The 19,626-nt window shown below is 44.2% G+C and overlaps 1 protein-coding gene across 1 annotated transcript; it reads left to right on the top strand.

The window, feature by feature from the left end:
* Positions 1-3: 3 nt before the first annotated feature.
* On the top strand, positions 4-4,122 carry LOC138770954 (IgGFc-binding protein-like). The gene is made up of 7 exons (XM_069950303.1): positions 4-295; positions 385-980; positions 1,064-1,637; positions 1,747-1,946; positions 2,641-3,012; positions 3,085-3,371; positions 4,051-4,122. Exons 1-7 carry the CDS (start codon positions 64-66, stop codon positions 4,058-4,060), a joined length of 2,271 nt encoding a protein of 756 aa, XP_069806404.1. The 5' UTR covers positions 4-63; the 3' UTR covers positions 4,061-4,122.
* Positions 4,123-19,626: the final 15,504 nt, after the last annotated feature.

The raw sequence follows: 19,626 nt of genomic DNA, 5'->3' as shown, positions 1-19,626 counted from the left end.
GGTGAGGTTCCCGGCTGTTCCCCAGAATGTACTGGAAGCTGTCCTCTGTGTGCTGAAGCTCAGATGCAAGAGTACAAGAATGAGAAGTATTGTGGGCTGATCAGTAAGCCCAATGGGCCCTTCAGTCAATGTTACTCCATTGTGGATCCAACCCCATTCTTTAGTGATTGTGTTTTTGATGCCTGCCAATACAAAGGACATCCATCATCCTTCTGTAATGCCATTAGTCTTTATGTGGCTGTTTGCCAGGAAGCTGGTGTTAGGCTACAGGAATGGAGATCACCTGTTTTCTGCAGTAAGTCCTTTGTTATACCAGTAAATGTTCTTTCCACAGGCTTTTCTCTGCACCCTGTTCCTTATATTTCATTGTTTATTCATTTCTAGGTCTCTACTGTCTGCCAAATAGTCACTATGAATTGTGTGGAAACTCCTGCCCAGTGACTTGCCATGGGTTGTCTTCACCAACTGGTTGTGACTCTCCATGTAGGGAAGCCTGCTACTGTGATGACGGATACATCCTGAGTGGTCACAAATGTGTTTCTATTGCTGACTGTGGTTGTGTATATCAAGATAAATACTACCAGAAGAACGAAACCTTCTATCCCAAGGGTCAATGCAGAGAGGAATGCCAGTGTGGAGCTGATGGGATTGTCGGCTGTAAATCTGAAACCTGTGGGCCTGAGGAAGAATGCAAACTGGTCAATGGAGCTTGGGGCTGTCAAGCAAGAGAGACTGGCCAGTGTGTAGCTTCTGGAGATCCACACTACATATCTTTTGATGGTGTCAGATTTGACTTTCAAGGTACTTGCACATACACTTTGGCAAAGGTTGTTGAAGATGATCCTCATCTGGTGCCATTCTCAATTTCTGTTAAAAATGAAGCCTATGCAGATGGTAATGTTGCTGTGACAAGGCTTGTGGTGGTGTCTGTATATGGTTACACAGTAGCCATTGAAAGAAACACAAGATCCAAAGTGAAGGTCGGTATAATTTACTGGAATATATTAATTCCTTCATGTTGTCATTCTTGAGCATTACTCTCATTTTGTTTTGTGCATTTCAGGTTGATGGAGAGTTCTACAAACTGCCCCTGGTGTTGGGCGATGATGAGATCACAGTGAATCAACAAGGGAACAATGTGGTCTTGCAGACAGACTTTAGGCTGAAGATTCTTTATGACACAATTTACTATGTGGTCCTACAAATTCCAAGTACTTATCGTCGCAAGATGGGTGGCCTCTGTGGCAACTTCAATGGTGACCAAAATGATGACTTCCAGCTTCCTAACAAGCAGGTTGCTGAGACTGTAAATGAGTTTGGGTTCTCCTGGAAGGTTAATGTTTCTGAAGCGAAATGCAGTGATGGTTGTAATGAAGGAGACTGTCCAGTATGTGATGAGACCAAGGTTCAGCCATTCAAGGCTACATCCTCCTGTGGTATGATTACAGACCCATCTGGACCATTCAAGTCATGTCACTCAAAGATCAGCCCAGTTGACTATTTCAACCACTGCATCTATGACTTGTGTGCTGTTGGTGGAGAAGACGACATTCTGTGCAAGAACCTGCAGGCCTATACTGCTGCTTGTCATACAGCCGGGGTTACTCTTGGTTCTTGGAGGACACCAATGTTTTGTCGTAAGTATATACCATAAAAGATGGTGAAACCTTGTTCTGTTAAGATCTATCAGTAGGGTTGAGTTTTCTTATTCCATGATTAATGGCCTGAATTTCACTTTTCTTCTAGCTTTTTCCTGCCTAGTCAACAGTCACTATGAACTCTGTACCAGAATTTGTGAACAAACGTGCTCTGGACTGGTGGTGCCAATGAGATGTACAGACCAATGCTTTGAAGGCTGTGAATGTGACACTGGATATGTGCTGGATGGAGACAAATGTGTCACAGCTGACCGTTGTGGATGTGTATATAACGGAAGATACTTAAGTGTGAGTATAATATCTTTGTATGAAATGTCAGAAGTAACCTAGGGGAGAATATAGATCTGGGACCTACAGGAGGCACTAATATGAATGGGCCTTTGTTTTTCTCAAAGAATATCTAGAGAACTTGGGCTACAACTTGGCAATGAAACAATTGCCAACATGCCCTGTTGGCAAATATGGACATGACATAGGGGTCAACACCGAACCATGTGCTACACTGTAGATGTTCTTATGGGGAGCTCCTGTTCTAGCGGACCCAGCATGTCCATAGTCTACACTGACATCTATTTGGCCATAAAGAGGTTATCCAGTCTTTCTTCCAGTAACTTCACCAATCATGTTCTCCGTTTGGGTGTAGTTTTGCAGCTCTCTTCCATTGGAATGAATTCTAATACCACACAACCTGAGGACAGGGGTGCTGCGGTTTTAGCAAGTAGAGAGTAGCTGGTTTTTCAAATCCTGGATGACTCCTTTTTCATTGCAGTTGTGTGAATTTCCCTGGAGTAGGGAGGGGGTAGAGAAGCTGGACCCATGGTAGTTTCTTGGGTGGCCTTCAAAAGATTAATTTGGAAAAGTTTTTCCAAGAGAAGTAGTGGTGGTCATAGAACAATGTACTTGGAAACCTAGGATTGTACTACTGTCTGCACTAAAAAGTTCCTGTTAGAATGTCATACAAGTCAATTTTCTTATTGCTTAGGAGGGTGAATTCTTCATCACGGCAAACTGTAGCAGTCAATGTAAGTGCCAGGCTGGAAGTGTAACCTGTACTGCAGTAAGATGTGGGGATAAGGAACGTTGCCGTCTAGTAAATGGAGTCCGTGGTTGCTACAAGACAGAAGCAAAATGTTTTGTGAATCCACACAACCTAGTGACTTTTGATGGTCTCACTGGAGGACCTATTGGCGACGGTCCAGTAGAGGTGGCTTCTCTATGCGATGATGAGGCTAATGGATGGTTCCGTGTTATCACTGATATCCAGAGTTGTGGAAATGCTACAGCGTCAGTGGCAAGAGTTCATATCTTCCTTAATGGTTCTCTGGTGACAATCTCTAAAGACAAGGAAGTGTGGGTGAGTAATATGCCTAAAGAAATTGACAACTGAAAGAATATTAGAATGTAAAATCTTACCATGTTTATGTAGGTGATGGGACGCTTGAGTCATCTCCCCTATAGTTCTGGTATTGTGTCGGCCAATGTGGTGCAGAACTCTTCTGTTTCTGTTCAGCTTGGAGCTGACTTGAGGATGGAGTTGTCTGACAGTGGAAACCTTGTTCTCCGTGCCTTTGAAAAATTGTCCGAGGCTATCTGTGGAGCATGTGGAAACTTCAATGGAGACCCTTCTGATGACCTCAAGACTCCAGATGGAAAGTCTACCACTGACATTTTGCAGCTCGTATCATCTTGGAGAGCTCGGGACCTAACTAGCTGGTAAGAGATTTTAATGTCTGTCTCAAGCATTCAATCGCTCATACATATGGCTTGACAAATATGGGAATTGTCTCTACTATTTGCCTCTAGGCAAGAGTAGAGTGGATCAAGTTTACTAAACACCATATAGAACAGTGTATAATCTAGGGAATGGGACCACCCTAGACTTCCACTGAATAGTCAGTAATTAGTTCCTGCTAAATCAATGGGAATAGCCAATCCTTGCTTCTTCAACTTAACTATGAGGTGGTTTGCAGCATGAGCTAAGTTGTTTAAGGTGCTGAAATATTTGCAGCCAATGGATGTAGGCAGACTCTGAAGATATGGCATTGCTGGTGGTATCGCATGTTAACACAAGTGAATGTAGTGACTGCTGGAGCCAAGAGAAATGGGCAGCTGGGCCGAGGACTCGTAGTAATTGCCTTAGGTGACAGATAAACTCCTGTAGCTTGTTGGCCTGTCAGCATGAAGTATTAACCCTCAAAGGGAAATGTTAATAGAAAACAAGAGATTTGTAACTTCCCAGAAACTGACACCATCTTGGCTGTACAGTATCTGGGAAGGCAGGAACAACCAATATGGCTGTCACAGTTCTTGTGCCTGACCAGAGTCAATCACTGGACACTTCCTAAATCTCAAGTTAATTGTGTTTCCCCCCCCCCCCCTCTGTCCCCCTCAGTAATGTATAACGAAGCATCTGGAAACGTGGATTTTCAGCAGGATGTGCACAATCTTGACTGAATACAGAACAAGCAAAACCTGCAACAAGAATTGTCTATGTATCCGGACATAAGATGCCTGGGTATAATGGAGATGCTTGGTTCAGGAATACTGTCTCCTAAGAACTTTCCACTCTTAACTCCGATGTAATTCCAAGGGTTTGAGAATAAATGTTATATGCTTTTTACAGTTGTACTGACTGAGTTATTTGCAACAGATATATTTAACCACAGCGTGTGTGTGTGTGTGTGTGTGTCTAATGGCAACTGGTCTGATTTTACAGAGTAAGTTTAATGGTCATGATATCTATTCTCCCAGACAAAGTTGTGGTACCAATATTTGTACTTAATGGGCCCACTGGGTGTCTATTTACTCTGTACAACAACAATAATCCTTGGGGGCGGAAGTGGTAATTAAAGCCCTGCCCACCATTAAGGCTCAGCTACTTTTGAATGCAGACAGGTCTGTCATATGACCAGCCTGCAACCCTCTCAGCCCCTTCTGGTTTCTGTAATATGGATGCTACTCTTCAACAGTACAGGGAAAATATAATATCAAAGTGTGTCCTACTTTCCTTCCTGTATCCTTGCTACTAGCAGGTGGCTTCTCTCATTTTAGAGCTCTAATATAACCCTCAATCTGTCCATAAGTTGGCAGGGTACCCCCCCCCCCCCCCCCCCTCAAATATGTTGTACTGCTCGCCAGAGTGAAGGAAGAAGTCGGACACCTTTTTTATGTCCTAGAAGATTTCAGGGCAGAGAATTCTCTAAATGGGCCAATCACCTTTGAACCTACTCTACCAAGGAGGTCCTAGACTGTCAACTGGGAGGTCACTAACTGTTTCTCAATGGAGAATGCACTTGGGTTTATGCCCCACTGAACAAAGTTGTATCTTTTTTTTAGAAGTTATACGATAAGCTTTTAGACAATGGGGTGAGAACCTTAGGATCTCCCTGTGGAGAAGTAGGCAGTCGTGGCCGCCCAGTTGACAGTCTAGGCTCTAATGAATTAGGTGCTAAATTTAACAGTACAAATGGCTAGAGTGGAATAAGCATGGAAGAGTCCCAGAGAAAGCAGCAGCACCTCCAAATGACTCACTGTTTACTCCCAAGTTACTGATGTGACTTTGGGAATACAATATCTGAGACAGACATGTAGTGTGGTTATAAAATTAGCAAACCATTGGTTATCGTGTTGGGGGCATGACCTCAATGTTATAAGATCACCGACTAGTGACCTCTGGAGCACAGACATGGTTACATGTGTGTTAACATCGCCATGATAAGTGCTTGCAGGAAGGTACTTTAGATAAATGAACGGCTTGGCTTCCTCTAGGGCTGTGAAATGGTAAAATGGAATCACTACTGCTGATAGCAGAGACAGCTAAGACACATACCAGACTATATAATTACATTATAAAGGGAAGTTGGCTGGAGCCTAAACCATAGGAGATTAATGGAGAATGTCATAACGGAGTGGACAGGACAATACAGTAGGATAGAAAAAAATATAGTAGTGCATTCACAAAATGAGTGAGGCTTGAACTATTAAAATACTAAATTATTGATCATACATGCCATCAACAAATAACAGTACCTGACCTGATGTTTGATTAAAGGCCCATCTACCCTGAAATTATGCTGATTAAAAAAGTACAACTACACTTATTACTGGTGGCTGGAGAAGATGGATGCAGCTCTGGGGCTGCCTGGAAAAATATTCTCTCTGGCTGTATCCATATTTTCCAGGCAGCCCTAGAGCTGCATCCATTTTCTCCAGCCACCAGTACTTAAAAGCCGAGCGTTCTGTAACGAGCGTTCTGTGTTACAGTAAGTTCTGTCCCACTTTAACCCCTTAACGACAGATGACGTACATTTATGCCATCTTGTCGCTAGGGGAGTTCAGAGGTGGGCCAGGAGCTATCTGCAGTCCGGGACTGCGGCTATTAGCGGGTGCAGCCGATTGCCGCTCTTGCTAATTAAGAGCGTTAAATGCAGCTATTAAACATGACAGCTGCATTTAAAAGTCTTCTGTGCGGCCTTCCCTGGTGTCTCATTGATTGGTGCTGTATAAAGCATACTACACTGATGCCTTTGAGAGATCGGTGTAGTTATATTAATAAAAAACCCTCCCCTGATAAGTCTGGATGACCCTCCCTTTAAACACATTTGGTATCACTGCATGCATAATCACCCGAACTATTAAATTATCCCATTCCTGATCTCGCATGGTAAACGGCGTAAGCGCAAAAACCCGCCAAAGTGGAAATCATGCATTTTTGGTCACATCAAAGAAAAATTGCAATAAAAAGTGTAATATATATATATATATATATATATATATATATATCTCAAAAATTTGCATGTATGCCAAAAGGTACTGATAGAAAGAACAGATCATGGAGCAAAAAATTACACCTCACACAGCCCTATAGACCAAAGCATGAGAGTGTTATAAGCATGGGAATAGAGCGATTTTTAAGGAACGTTTTTCTATTAAAGGTTTTATTTTTAAAAGCCATCAAGTAAGTTATGCAAGTTACATATCGTTTTAACTGTACTGACTTGAACATGTATAACATGTCTGTTTTACCATAGGTAAATGGTGTAAAAACAAAGCCCCCACAACGATTTTTTTTTTTTTTTTCAGAAAAATTACTAGTGCTATGGCCTTCTAAACAAAAGGAGGAAAAGCTAAAAGCAAAAAAATTGGCTCCATTTAAGGGGTTAAGCAACCTTTAAACTTTATTTATCAAAGGTATTCTAGTGCAAAACTAGTGCAAAAATAGTCAAAAACAGTGCTCAAGTCCAAAAAATAATGGGTTGATAGTAAGAACAGTAGCAGGTTCAGGGACCAGATAGGAGGGTTCCTTGACTAATATACTAAGTACTCTGTTGGGATGTGGTGAAATCCTCATACTCGCGTATGGATGAGTCCCAGTTATCTCACATAACCGCCTTCTGCCCCACAGTGTCTGGTTTCCATCCTAATGGGGTAGTAAGATTCCTGGGTCTCTGCCCTGGGCAGAGCTGGCTTGTAGAATCCTTCCTACTAAGCTGAGTGTCAGAGAGCGGCTTGCTGGCACTGTGCTCTGCTGCAGGTCCAGTCTGGAAGTGTATAAATCCAACGAGGTATCCCTCCGCACCTGCCCGAGATCGGCTTAATCTTCCCTGTAGCAGTGTTGGCCACTTCACACGGAATGATGCGGCATTGGATGAGTGCTGCACCATCTTTTTTTTTTGTTGCCGTGTCCAGTCTGGAAGTGTCTGTCTCTCTATGGTAGTTGACTGTCCTGTGTTGTAAAGTTAATCCACAGCGTAGGCAAGGGGTGAGACTCCTTGTCTAAGGATTCCCTAAGGGTCTAGTCTAGCAACCCATAGTGGTTAGGTAACTAGTTGGTGGAAATAGGTCTGCTCTCCTCCTGTTTGGAACTAGACTGACTAACCCAAGGAAGGGTAGACTAAAGAGAGGAAGCGTGTGTGTATAGCTGAACCTAGTATTAGCTGCGAAAGGAGTGTGACATCTAGTGGTTGGAGTGAGAAACATTGGCTTCCTGTCCTAACCAATGACCCTAGAGTGATACCTTTTACCAAGGTGTAAGAAGAGAAAGAAACATGTAGTGGGACACTACAGAAGTCCGTGCGGCAGCACTGACAGGAACAGATGTGTCACAAAAGTCAGAGTAGACTCACAAAGCTGCTTCATTTCTCAGGACAATATATGTAGTTACTACCTATGGTATCTGCGGATACACTCTAACAAAAATATTATATAGACTGGTTTTACTAATTGACACTATGGCCAAGAATAGCATTCCAGCTCCTGCTCTTGTTGCTTTGGGATCGAATGGACATTGTGTGTGTATGTATGTGTATATATATATATATATATATATATATATATATATAACACACACACACACACACACTACCGTCCAAAAGTTTGGGGTCACCCAAACAATTTTGTGTTTTCCATGAAAAGTCACACCTCTTCACCACCATACGTTGTGAAATGAATAGGAAATAGTCAAGACATTGGCAAGGTTAGAAATAATGATTTGTATGTGAAATAACATTGTTTTTACATCACACTTTGCTTTCGTCAAAGAATCCACCTTTTGCAGCAATTCCAGCATTGCACACCTTTGGCATTCTAGCTATTAATCTGTTGGGGTAAGCTGGAGAAATTGCCCCCCACGCTTCTAGAAGCAGCTCCCACAAGTTGGATAGGCACTTCTGGCGTACCATACGGTCAAGCTGCTCCCACAACAGCTCAATGGGGTTGTGATCTGGTGACTGCGCTGGCCACTCCATTACCTATGATAGAATACCAGCTGCTGCTTCTGCTGTAAATAGTTCTTGCACAATTTGGAGGTGTGTTTAGGGTCATTGTCCTGTTGTAGGATGAAATTGGCTCCAATCAAGCGCTGTCCACTGGGTATGGCATGGCGGTGCAGAGTGATCGCCTTCCTTATTCAGAATCCCTTTTACCCTGTACAAATCTCCCACCTTACCAGCACCAAAGCAACCCCAGACCATCACATTACCTCCACCATGCTTAACAGATGGCGTCAGGCATTCTTCCAGCATCTTTTCATTTCTTCTGCGTCTCACAAACGTTCTTCTTTGTGATCCAAACACCTCAAACTTGGATTCATCCGTCCACAACCCTTTTTTCCAGTCTTCCTCTGTCCAATGTCTGTGTTCTTTTGCCCATCTTAATCTTTTTCTTTTATTGGCCAGTCTCAGATATGGCTTTTTCTTTGCCACTCTGCCCTGAAGCCCAAAATCCCGCAGCCGCCTCTTCACTGTAGATGTTGACACTGGTGTTTTGCGGGTACTATGTAATGAAGATGCCAGTTGGGGACCTGTGAGGTGTCTGTTTCTTAAACTAGAGACTCTAATGTGCTTATCTTCTTGCTTAGTTGTGCAACGCGGCCTCCCACTTCTTTTTCTACTCTGGTTAGAGCCGGTTTGTGCTGTCCTCTGAAGGGAGTAGTACACACCGTTGTAGGAAATCTTCAATTTCTTAGCAATTTCTCGCATGGAATAGCCTTCATTTCTAAGAACAAGAATAGACTGTCGAGTTTCAGATGAAAGTTCTCTTTTTCTGGCCATTTTGAGCGTTTAATTGACCCCACAAATGTGATGCTCCAGAAACACAATCTGCTCAAAGGAAGGTCAGTTTTGTAGCTTCTGTAATGAGCTAGACTGTTTTCAGATGTGTGAACATGATTGCACAAGGGTTTTCTACTCATCAATTAGCCTTCTGAGCCAATGAGCAAACACATTGTACCATTAGAACACTGGAGTGATAATTGCTGGAAATGGGCCTCTATACACCTATGTAGATATGGCACCAAAAACCAGACATTTGCAACTAGAATAGTCATTTGCCACATTAGCAATGCATAGTGTATTTGTTTAAAGTTAGGACTAGTTTAAAGTGATCTTCATTGAAAAGTACAGTGCTTTTCCTTCAAAAATAAGGACATTTCATTGTGACCCCAAACTTTTAAACAGTAGTGTGTGTTTGTGTGTATATATAATATATATATATTTAGACATATTGAAAATATTTTTAGGAGTTTAAAATATAACCTTTATTGTATTCTGTTAAAATTTGTAACGTGTGTGTATATATACTTACGCAGCCATGATAGATGTCTGCCAAAATTTGTTCATGCGGTTTTTTTTTTTAACATCATTTCATGCACCCCCCCCCCCCATGCTTTTACTTTCACAGGAATTAACTATTGCATGTTCCCCCCCCCCCCCCTTTTTTTTTTTTTTCAAACAGTTCTTATTGTGCAGTGTATAAATATTTATAAAAGGATGAGGTGCTTCCCTTTATTTAACAGTTTCTTGAGATTCTGAAGTTTCTTAAGTCCTAAAAGTAGCAGCCCTACACGTTTCACATGCAACAATCATCAGGGGCCTATCCACATTGTTCAGTAGATGAGACTTTCTGGCATGAGACTGTGTTTAAGCTTCCCAGTATCTGGCCCAAATGAAAATTATGTTTGTAATCCACTCTTTGTGTAATAATATATATGGGGTGGGTGTTGGCAAGGTAAACTTTTGCACTGGGGGCCATGAGCTTTTAGCTACATCTCAGTGTGGTAGGATGGGGTTAATTGTATATAGGGAAATTTCTGTGCTTCAGTATCCAACAACATATAGAAATCAGGAACTAAAGAGCCGTGGTGAGAGCTGTGTGATACAATAGTACAGTATTCACAGAGCATGCTACTACAAAAAAAGCGCCATATCACATGCAATAAATGTTCCAGATATACAAGGTCAGGACAAAGAATTTTCTGTGGAATTTTTACACGGAACACTGTACAAATAACCCGAGTAGTGAGATTAGCGGAAGGAACATACCACCTGCCGGGTTTATTGGTTTCCCTCCACAAGAAGGAAACAGAACTTGTGATTCATGTAAAAAAAAAAAAAAGTAAAAATTACTGAAATTATAACCGTTCAGACTATTTACGAGGTTCACTACTTAAATTACTACTTTGTTTTCCAAGATGTCTGTCTGTACATTCATTTTTCCTACATATTAGTGTATTTGTAATCTGGATTAAAATACACTATGTTTTTACATTGTGGAAGCACAGACAGATAAATGAAGGGTCCCATGTGCCTCCTTGGCCTAAAAGCTATCTAACAGTGTCAGCAGTTTGGAACATGAATGGTAGCTGACAGATTCCCTTTAAATAGAAAATACATTTTATACTTACCTTCCTGGCGCGCACTTGTCCGCTCCCTCTCCTCTCAAAGAACTAAACATGTTAGTTCTTTGAGCGGAGAGCGGCGGCAGCGGACGAGCGCGTACTCTCTCCATTCACTTAAGGCTGGGTACACATTGAGGAATTCTCACAGATAAACGCGGAATTCCGTCGCCTGTACGCGCTCATGGCCGCGCGCCTCTCCGCCCGGGCCATAGACACCATTCTATGCACGGGCGGATTCCGCATTCCGCCAAAAGAATTGACTCGTCAATTCTTTCGGCGGAATGTGGAATCAGCTGGCCCATAGAATGGTGTCTATGGAGCTGGCGGAAAGGCGCGCAACCGTGCACGCGTAGAGCAGACTGAATTCATCGGCGAGAATTCCTCAGAGTGAACCCACCCTAAGGATAGGAGCTGAATTTAAGCGGAATGCAAGCGAATTTAGTACGTTTAATACGTTTTCTATACACATACTATGATATTGCTTCAAGGCCCTTCATTCTGCAGCATTTCATAGAACAAAAAGACATTAAGTAATATTCCATTCATTTGCTATGCACTGGAAACAATGCAATGTGAACACTGATCTGCTCCTAGACATAGGCTGCCATTGTTTCCAGGTATTGCAGAACTGTAGGTAACACAGCATAGTGCATTTCTTTGGACAGACAGATGGATGAGATAACTGTTATAAATTACTTATTGTCTTATTTGTTCATGGAAAAAATGTGAAGCTTAGCGGATGCCTGTTGTTCAGTAATAATTCATAATTCGGTATTGTTACAAGGGATTGAAATTAAATAAACTTATCGGAGATCAAAGAATTCTATTCATCTAGTTCAACCGGAGAACATGTGCGGCTCTGTAAGGAAGTAAATTACTTCCAGGGAAGTTGTTATTTCCAGGTATTTAAAGGAGAATATTAGTGCCTTATTATTGAGGTCAGGTATTTGACACAAGATATATCTGGTGGTAGCGGAGTATCGGCAAGGTCGCTTTAGATTTAACTTAATGGGCGATGTAGAGAACAAGCAAGCGCCAACCTGTCAGGTCAGCGCTCGCTTGTTCCTCCTTCATCCAACACTATTACACGCGCCAACATTGAGAGAGGAGGAGCAGGTAAGATCTGGGGAGGTTGCGGGGGAGCAGCCCGGGCGATCATCAGATCGCCTGGGCAGCCAAAGGAGACAGCAGCGGTTTGCTGCCGCTGCTCCTATTGCACAGAGCGACGGCAGCAGATCGCTGCCATTTCAGCCTGTTGAAGAACAATGATCAGCTGACATCGTGCTGATCTTTATCTTCTATTACACAAAACGATAATCGCTTTGTGTAATAGGGCCGTTGGGGTTTTGCTGGAGTCTGCATTTCCACTTTATGATCAGGCTGTGTAATAGAACCCTAACAGACAATAGGTCAGGTCAGGTAGAGTTTAGTCATCACATGTGTCAGGCTGGTGGTGGGGAAGCCATATTACTCAGCCAGTGCAGCTTAGGGCTCCATTTAAAGCCAAATTGGGGTTGGGCTGCTCTTGTGAAGTTGCCCACAGACCTTGCCCTTTTTCCCCTCACCAACTGCCAGTTTTGACTTTTTAGAATTTTTTGATTTACAGGGGTACCTTGGTTTAAGACTAACTTGAATTAAGAGCGTTTTGCAAGAAGTGTATCCCATTTAATAAAAATAAATAAACTAATATATTTGGTATCTCTGCGTGTGTAATTGCCCAAACTTGCAAATTATTACGTTCCTGACCTCGCATGGTAAACATCATAAGCGCAAAAACCCACCAAAGTGCAAAATTGCGCATTTTTGGTCGCCTCAAATCCAGGAAAATTGTAATAAAAAGTGATCAAAAAGGCGCATATACGCAAACAAGGCACCGAAAGAAACTACAGATCATGGCGCAAAAAATGACAGCTCACACAGCCCCATAGACCAAAGGATAACAGCGCTATAAGGATGGAAATAGAGCAAAATAAGGAACAACAGGGGTTTTTTTTTCCAAAGATTTAAATTTTTTAAAAGCTGACAAATAAAATAAGTTATGCAAGTTACATATCGTTGTAATCGTACTGACATGAGGAACATATATCACATTTTTACCCTAGGGCAAATGGTGTAAACACAACACAACACCTCCCTCCCCCCCCCTCCCCAAATTAAATAAAATTGCATTTTATTTTCATTTTCACCACAAATGACAGCTGCATCTGAATAATTAATTATCGGGCACGGCGATCGGACCATGCCCGCAAATAGCCGCGGTCCTGGGCTACATACAGCACCTGGGACCACGGCAGTTTCGGTATGCCCTGGGTCGTCTAAGGGTTAAAATACCCCCTTGCCTAGTATAAAAATAAAAATATTTTTTTTAAAATAAAGAAACATATTATATATCGTAGTGTATGGAATTGTCCAATCTATGAAAATATAACATTATTGTTGCCGCGTGGTGAACGGTGTAAACGAAAGAAGAAAAAAAAACACCAAGATTGCTGTTTTTTAAAAATTATATATATATAAAAGAAAAAAAGCGGTCAAAATTTTTCTGTTACACCAATATGATATTAATAAAAACTAGAGATCATGGCGCAAAAAAATTCTCCCCAACTAGCCCTGTAGTTGGAAAAATAAAAGCGCTATGGCTCTTAGAAGGAGGGGAGGAACATTGCATTAATCTGACCCGGACTTTTGTGCATCAATGAGATCGGTCATAAAGGGGTTAATTAATGCTAGTACTCCTACTGCATACATCAATAAAATAAATTGTAGCACGGTATACAACTGTGTTGCTAGCTATATACCAGTACCAGTATACTGTATCACTATCGGTATCAGTATACCGTAAAATACTAGTATATTGTATGTAATATTTTGTTTTTTTGTGTCACACTGTGAGATTACTAGTCCTGAAAGAGTGTTGTTGTCTACCTTACTATTAAACCTAAGCCCTACACCTGTTCTGTCCCTGCGCCAGCAGCTCTTCCTGTCAGCTAACAGACTTCAAGTGAATCAAGCATCAGGTGACCTGGGTCTATATACACACAGGTCACCTGATGCGGCTGATCTACATGGCTGTGACATAACAGGATGTTCCAGCCCCTTCCATGCATGTTTATTGGCTAATCTAGGCTGCCAAAGATGTAGGGAGGAGTCTTGCTATTTTACACAAGTACCATGCAGTACTTGTTAGAGTATCCAGTACCCAGATACTCCAGGGAATAGTATACTCATCTATAATCAGATGTTAAAGTTAATGAAACATTGTAATAGTGAATTTTTTTTCTCACTACCTTGTCAGCCCTGGTGCGAGGATCCTGGTGGCACGACCCTTTTCAAAAATGCCGCCCAGTTTCTCCAACTGGTCGTCCTGTGCCCACTCTATGCACGGAGGACAGATCCCGCACCCCCAGTGTGAGGTTATCTCCTCCCCTTGGTGACGCACCCCTTTTAGAATCACGCATGGCCACTCCCCCAAGGGGAGGGGATATAGTCACACTCGGGGCATTGACCTATTCCCAGATGACAAGGTAGTGGGAAAATGTAGCTATTTCTTATGGTATGTTTGCTTTAAAGGGAAACTAGTTAAAAAGTTAAATAGATGTGTCTATACAATGTATTACCGTATCTGTGTGGTTCTGCCACACTGGCAGCTGTTTGAAATCCAGGAAGTGAAGAAAACTGCCCTCAGTGCCAATTCACATTGTCTCTTGCTCCCACTGCTCACCCACCTTAGGGGACAAAGATACCATGCCTCTGTCTCACATTGTGTGTTTGCTGAGCACAGGCTGATGATGCAGACAGGGGGCAGGGCGTGATGTCACAGGAGGCGCGGCTGGATCTCCCAACCCCCTGAGTGATTCACCATCTCTGACCAGCCAGAAGCAGGTGCTGCACTGATTCCAAAAAGTTCTTTACTTTATTCCAATATCAGCGTTACAGGTAGAGAATACCGTGTGCTGTGTGGTGTTACAGGTAGAGAATACAGCGTGCTGTGTGGTGTTACAGGTAGAGAATACAGCGTGCTGTGTGGTGTTACAGGTAGAGAATACAGCGTGCTGTGTGGTGTTACAGGTAGACAATACAGCGTGCTGTGTGGTGTTACAGGTAGAGAATACAGTGCTGTGTGGTGTTACAGGTAGAGAATACAGCGTGCTGTGTGGTGTTACAGGTAGAGAATACAGTGTGCTGTGTGGTGTTACAGGTAGAGAATACAGCATGCTGTGTGGTGTTACAGGTAGAGAATACAGCGTGATGTGTGGTGTTACAGGTAGAGAATACAGTGCGCTGTGTGGTGTTACAGGTAGAGAATACAGCGTGCTGTGTGGTGTTACAGGTAGAGATTACAGGGTGCTGTGTGGTGTTACAGGTAGACAATACAGCGTGCTGTGTGGTGTTACAGGTAGAGAATACAGTGCTGTGTGGTGTTACAGGTAGAGAATACAGCGTGCTGTGTGGTGTTACAGGTAGAGAATACAGAGTGCTGTGTGGTGTTACAGGTAGAGAATACAGCGTGCTGTGTGGTGTTACATAGTTACATAGTTACATAGTTATATAGTTAATACGGTTGAAAAAAGACACATGTCCATCAAGTTCAACCAAGGAGGGGATGGATACAGGGAAGGGGGAGGGGTGATAGGTTCTATACATATGCATCTATATTATTTTGGTCTAAGAACTTGTCTAGCCCTGTTTTGAAGCCCTCTACTGTTGTTGCTGTGACCAGATCCTGTGGTAGACTGTTCCACAGATTCACAGTTCTCATTGTAAAGAAGGCTTGTCGCCTCCGGAGATTGAACCTTTTTTCTCCAGGCGCAGGCAGTGCCCCCTTGTCCTTTGAGGGGGTTTTACCTGGAACATCTTTTCCCCATATTTCTTGTAGGGGCCATTTATATATTTAAATAAGTTAATCATATCTCCCCTTATACGTCTCTTCTCCAGACTAAACAAATGTAACTCCCCTAATCTCTCCTCATAACTAAGATGCTCCATTCCCCTATTAGTTTAGTTGCCCGTCTTTGTACCCTCTCCAGCTCTAGAACATCCTTTTTATGAATCGGGTTCCAAAACTGGACGCCATACTCCAGATGGGGCCGCACCAAAGCTTTATAAAGCGGTAATATTATATCCCTGTCCCGAGAGTCCATGCCTGTGTTATACATGACAATATCCTGCTGGCCTTAGAAGCAGCTGACTGACATTGTGTGCTGTTCTGTAGTCTATTATCTACAAGTACACCCAGATCCTTCTCTATCAGCGACTCTCCCAGAGTAACTCCCCCCAGGACATATGATGCATGTGGGTTATTAGTACCCAGGTGCATAACATTACATTTATCCACATTGAACCTCATTTGCCAAGTGGACGCCCAAACACTCAGTGTGTCTAAGTCATCCTGTAACATCTGCACATCCTCCATAGACTGTACTGTACTACAAAGCTTGGTGTCATCTGCAAAGATAGAAACATTGCTGTTAATTCCATTCTCAATATCATTAATAAACAAGTTAAACAGAAGAGGGCCCAGTACTGACCCTTGGGGTACACCACTTATTACCGGGGACCATTCGGAGTAGGAATCATTGACCACCACTCTCTGGGTACGATTATTAAGCCAGTTTTCAATCCAGTTACACATTAAATTTTCCAAACCGATAGACTTTAACTTACCCATCAGACGTCCATGAGGAACTGTGTCAAACGCTTTTGCAAAATCCAGGTACACGATATCCACAGCAGCGCCGCCATCCAGGCTTCTACTTACCTCTTCATAGAAACATATTAGGTTGGTTTGACAGCTTCTGTCCTTAGTAAATCCATGCTGGTTATCACTTATAATACTATTAGCCACTACATATTCCTGGATGTAGTCCCTTATAAGCCCCTCAAATAGTTTCCCCACAATGGACGTTAAGCTTACGGGTCTATAGTTACCTGGGGAAGTTCGAGAGCCCTTTTTGAAGATCGGCATTACATTTGCCTTACGCCAGTCCCTCGGCACAATACCAGTAAGCAAAGAATCACGGAATATTTCATACAAGGGTAGATAAATTACAGAACTGAGTTCCCTAAGAACTCTGGGGTGTAATCCATCAGGCCCTGGAGCTTTGGTTACATTGAGTTTGTTTAATTTATCTTGGACCATATCTATAGTAAACCAGTTCAGTACATTACATGTGTTTTTAACCTCTACCTGGAGTTCCCCTTGAAGGAGGTGTTAACCAACAGCAGCTGTGGTTACAACTCAAAAAGAACCACAGGACCAGTGGCGCATTAAATGTACCCTGGGCCCCGGGCTGTCAACCCAACCTGGGCCCCCCCCCTGGTCAATCTGCCCAAATTATAATCCGCTACTGCCCCCCCCCCCACGCTGTCCCCAATAAACACTGCCTGCCTCCCCTCCCTGCTGGCCCCAATAAACATAACGTTTGGTCCCTTGCTGCTACCCCCAGTAAGCATTGTCCACCCCACCTCCACTGCCCCCAATAAACATATTGCCACCTGGTTTCCTGCTGTTGCCCCCCCCCCCTCCCCCCCCAGTTCACAGCAGCACAGAGGTTGTCAGGAGAGGAGAGGGCTGATCTTATAGGGGAGGTCACAGGGTCACAGCAGCACAGAGGATGTCAGGAGAAGAGGATGCTAATCCTATAGGAGAGGTCCCAGCAGCACAGAGGATGTCAGGAGAGGAGGGTGCTGATCTTATAGGAGAGTTCCCAGCAGCACAGAGGATGTCAGGAGAGGAGGGTGCTAATCCTATAGGAGAGGTCCCAGCAGCACAGAGGATGTCAGGAGAGGAGGGTGCTAATCCTATAGGAGAGGTCCCAGCAGCACAGAGGATGTCAGGAGAGGGGAGTGCTGATCTATAGGAGAGGTCACAGCGTCCGAGCAGCACAAAGGATGTCAGGAGAGGAGGGTGCTGATCTATAGGGGAGGTCACAGCAGCACAGAGGATGTCAGGAGAGGAGGGGGCTGATCTATAGGAGAGGTCCGAGCAGCACAGAGGATGTCAGGAGAGGAGGGCGCTGATCTTATAGGGGAGGTCACAGGGTCACAGCAGCACAGAGGATGTCAGGAGAGGAGGGTGCTGATCTATAGGGGAGGTTACAGCAGCACAGAGGATGTCAGCTGGCCCCCTCTCCCCCCCCCCTTATAGATGGTCCCCCTCTTCCCTCTCCCCCCCTTATAGATGGTCCCCCTCTTCCCTCTCCCCCCTTATAAATGGTCCCCCTCTTCCCTCTCCCCCCTTATAGATAGTCCCCCTCATTGCTGGCCCCCTCTTACCTCTCCCCCCTTATAGATGGTCCCCCTCTTCCCTCTCCCCCCCTTTAAGATGGTCCCCCTTATTGCTGCCCCCCTTTATAGATGGTCCCCCCTCATTGCTGCCCCCCCTTTATAGATGGTCCCCCTCATTGCTGCCCCCCCTTATAGATGGTCCCCCTCATTGCTGCCCCCCCTTTATAGATGGTCCCCCTCATTGCTGCCCCCCCTTTATAGATGGTCCCCCTCATTGCTGCCCCCCCTTTATAGATGGTCCCCCTCATTGCTGCCCCTCCTTATAGATGGCCCCCCTCATTGCTGCCCCCCCCTTTATAGATGGCCCCCCTCATTGCTGCCCCCCCTTATAGATAGTCACCCTCATTGCTGCCCCCCTTTATAGATGGTCCCCCTCATTGCTGCCCCCCCTTATAGATGGTCCCCCTCATTGCTGCCCCCCCTTATAGATGGTTCCCCTCATTGCTGCCCCCCCTTATAGATGGTCCCCCTCATTGCTGCCCCCCCCTTTATAGATGGTCCCCCTCATTGCTGCCCCCCCTTTATAGATGGTCCCCCTCATTGCTGCCCCCCCTTTATAGATGGTCCCCCTCATTGCTGCCCCCCCTTATTGATGGTCCCCCTCATTGCTGCCCCCCCTTTATAGATGGTCCCCCTCATTGCTGCCCCCCCCTTATAGATGGTCCCCCTCATTGCTGCCCCCCCTTTATAGATGGTCCCCCTCATTGCTGCCCCCCCCCTTATAGATGGTCCCCCTCAGATAACACACAACAAAAAAACAACAACACAACAGTACTCACCTGCCATCCGTTCCCCCGTCGAGCCTCTCGGTCTGTCCCTGGCTGATGCGCGGCTGCCGGGGGTGTCCCGTACTATCCCCGGCAGCGCGCGCATCAGAGAGCTCCCCGTGCGCCGGAAGTCATAGCCACAGGCGCACGGGGAGCTCACTGATGCGCGCGCTGCCGGGGATAGGACGGGACACCTCCTGCAGCCGCGCATCAGCCGGGGGACAGATGGACCCTTGTGACCGCAAGCAAAATAATGCTTGCGGTCACAAGAGAGTCACCCGCAGTAGCGGATTATAATGTGGGCGGCGTGGCATGGGCCCCCGGAGCCTCAGGCCCCGGGCGGCCGCCCAAACCGCCTATATTATAATCCGCCACTGCACAGGACACAGCATATTTCTGCATTCTCCGTACTCTATTGCATGTACCATGGTACCATTTCTATATAGTATCATCTTTCATATTCCTCATAGCTTCATTTTTTTTCAATAAAATCTTTTTTGAATAATAAATAAAATGGGGCCGATAACATCTGATACGCACATTGAACAGGCAACAACAGGCCGTCGTGATTTATGTTTGTATTGGTATCCATGAGTCATTGGGATCTGTGCACAACTTCTGTTCACAAAATCTAGATACTGGGAAAAAATCCTATAAAGAATGCTACCAGGAAATTCAAAGTTAGCGTCCAGAGCCTTCTGGCAGATCTGTAGATAGCATTATCCATGTCCTTTTGGTA

Source organism: Dendropsophus ebraccatus, chromosome 13 (assembly GCF_027789765.1).
Source record: "Dendropsophus ebraccatus isolate aDenEbr1 chromosome 13, aDenEbr1.pat, whole genome shotgun sequence".
NCBI classification, from domain to species: domain Eukaryota; kingdom Metazoa; phylum Chordata; class Amphibia; order Anura; family Hylidae; genus Dendropsophus; species Dendropsophus ebraccatus.
The sequence above is the reverse complement of the archived record's forward strand: the minus strand, read 5'-3'. Positions and strand labels throughout refer to the sequence as shown.